This window comes from Megalops cyprinoides, chromosome 25 (genome assembly GCF_013368585.1).
Source record: "Megalops cyprinoides isolate fMegCyp1 chromosome 25, fMegCyp1.pri, whole genome shotgun sequence".
Lineage (NCBI taxonomy): Eukaryota > Metazoa > Chordata > Actinopteri > Elopiformes > Megalopidae > Megalops > Megalops cyprinoides.
This window is the reverse complement of record NC_050607.1, coordinates 5,111,775-5,114,570: the sequence shown is the minus strand read 5'-3', so window position 1 is coordinate 5,114,570 and position 2,796 is coordinate 5,111,775. Positions and strand designations below refer to the sequence as shown.

General features: G+C 47.4%; 1 protein-coding gene across 1 annotated transcript in view; it reads right to left on the bottom strand.

Annotated features, from left to right (window-relative positions):
• Window positions 1–2,425, bottom strand: part of nav3 (neuron navigator 3) — a 119,073-nt gene extending 116,648 nt beyond the window's left edge. The window contains exons 1-2 of the mRNA XM_036519792.1: window positions 2,411–2,425; window positions 1,461–1,513 (exon numbers count right to left, since the gene is read on the bottom strand). Of these exons, the coding sequence (XP_036375685.1) occupies window positions 1,461–1,463 (3 nt within the window). The 5' untranslated portion in view covers window positions 1,464–1,513; window positions 2,411–2,425. The remainder of the gene's footprint in view (window positions 1–1,460; window positions 1,514–2,410) is intronic.
• Between the last annotated feature and the right edge of the window lie 371 nt (window positions 2,426–2,796).

Below are 2,796 nucleotides of genomic sequence, written 5' to 3'. Positions count from 1 at the left end.
GTCACACTGGGAGTTAACTAAGACCATCACACAGGTATTCAGAAATATTTAATGTGTAAAACAAGCATGGTAATTTGATAGTTTTTGATCAGTACTAAGACTAAGACCGCATGCCCTAAAGGAGCAATTACCCAGAGTGCATATGTGATTCAGAACTGATATAATTGCTAATGTTTCTACCCAAGTAGAACTGGTACATTACAGTTTCCTGAAGTTAGTCTTAACTGGAAAACATTAAAAGATAACTTCAAACCACAAACAGAACTATGCTGAGACCCATTCACTCACTCCGACACACACACACACACACACACACACACACACACACACACACACACACACACACACACTCATTCACTCACTCACTCTCTTGCACTCACACGGACACTCACATATTCACATATACTCCAGGTACTGACTGCAAGCAGGAAATGACATCACACCCAGACATATCGTGCCTTTACCTGTAATGTACGGCATCTTTGTCTGACCAGTGAATCTTAAGCTCCGGAGACGGGCCCCTGCTGTACGCCAACTCTGTACCGCAAAATCCACCCGCGCGACTGCGCTGACTGGTCAGGGCTATGAGCACTTCGGCCCCCTGACACGCAACGGCAGACACCGTGCTCCTGAGAGTGAAGTCTCTATTCCCCCAACAGGGCTGTGCAGCTGGTGATGGGTCAGCGGGGCCCTAGAGCCTGGGACTCGGCAGTCCTAAGGCCAGCCAATGGCACGCTGCTCCACATGCCTGCAGTGTGACAGGCTCGTCCCAGCGGGTCAACGCGGTGCTGGTCCGACACGGCGCGGCGTCCCGGTCCGACCCGGCCCCCGCGGGGTCGCTATGTGGGACAAATCCACCATGGAAACACTCCCCTCTGACTCCCCGAAAAGTGGGGCACTCAAAAACAGAACGGGAGGTTGGGGATCAAAGCTCACGACATGAGAACCACTGCTAAGCCCCTTTTAATTACAGAGGCTCTAGAAAACCCAGGATGGCCACAAAAAGCCCCCAAACGCTCCCGCAGAATCAGGCCTTTCTAAAGAGGTTAGGAATATTATTCAACTCACACAGGAAAGGGGGGTGTTTTTTTTTCTTTTTAAGACTCTGAATGTATTTAACAATTAGTCAGCCAATAAATTTGTTTGCCTTTGGTATCAGTTGATTACTTTGGTGTGCTTGGTGTTTAAACATATTAGACAACTGTAAATATTTAATATCTTCACCGGTTATTTCATGAGTAAATAACATTATAGAATGTAATTTTAAAACTCAAGTCACAGCTGTGAATATCTTAGCTTATCAACAGCAGAGGACCCCAGTAAAATGCAGCCATCACAGACGGTATGCTACTCATTCAACCGAACCATAATCAATAGCATACATAATAATGTTCGGCCAACAATAACCTATCATATCTAATCAAACTACAAGTACTTGAAAAGTAAAACTGTGGACTTACCATTTGAGACTGACTCCTGGGACAGCCATTGATATCTTCCACTTTTTCATTAGCTGGAAGAAAAACAGCAGAGAAATGGGGTTTATGGTGAGAAATAACTGAGCATGCAGGATCCGATAACCTGGCTGTCCACAGCAGAGCGGCAGCTGAAGTGCTAGCGTGCTTTAGCAGCGCTGCGCAGTGTGGGGAAATAACACTCCAGGCGAAGCACTCACCCAGCGCAAGAAAAGCAAGAGGGGGGGAAAAAAAAAATGGGTCTGCTAATTCATCAGCTGCTGCCAAATCAGTACTGACATCGGATCCTTGGCTGTTGTCTGTCTGAGGACCGGGGTAAAGTTGCAAGACAGTAGAGGAGAGGAATAAAAAGGGGGGGGAAAAAATAACACAGGCCACTCCGGGCTCGCTAAAGAGCACACATGGGATACACATGCTTTAATAGAGCATAAATAGTTTACAATCACTCTTTATGTGCCGAGGTCATGGATTTCTCTTGACTGAGCTCAGGCTGAGTGCAGCTCCAGCAAAGCTCAAGCTCTCAGACTGAGTGCTGGGGGTTTATTCACGTTTTACAGCAGGTAGAAGTATCACAAGGTTTTCCAGGATTTTGGGGGTGTGTGTGGGTGTGGATGTGAGTGTGCTGTACTGTACTGTGAGTGTGTATGCATGATGTACGTCTGTGTGTGTGTGTGTGTGTGTGTGTGTGTATGCTGTTCTGCGTGTGCGAGTGTGTGTATGCATGATGTATGTGTTTGTGTATGTGTGTGTGTGTGTGTGTGTGTGTGTGTGTGTGCGTGCACGCACGTCTGCCTTTGCAAGTGTGTGTTTTTTGCATGCGTGCATAATTGTGAGTGTGTTTGTACGTATGTGTGTGTCTGTGTCTATACTTTTGGGTGTATCTGTGAGTGTACATGTATGTGTGTGCACAGGTATGTAGACAGGTGTGCTCTCACCTATGATCTGGATGATTTCTGCCAGCAGAACTCCATCAGCAATGTCCTGGGTCAGGTCCTTGATAAGCCTGGGACAGCCGGACTTCGCCAGGTAGTGGTTTGCCCAATCAGTGTAGATCTACAGGGGGAAGAGACAGGAGAGAGAGGGGTGAGGAATGACAAGGAGAAAGAAAGAAGCCAGAGTCTAATCTGGATTAAATTATCCCGAGGAGGAAGCCCAGGCGCTTGGCTGAGGAGGTTTACGGCTTTCCTATTAGAGGTATGAGTCCCATTTGTTTTAATACCAGGGTCAGCCCCTGACTCTGACCACACAAGAAAGCAAACACAGGCCTCTTTGGTGGAAAAGTGGCTCTTGCAAATCTGACGGGCCCCTACCGCCCGCAAGC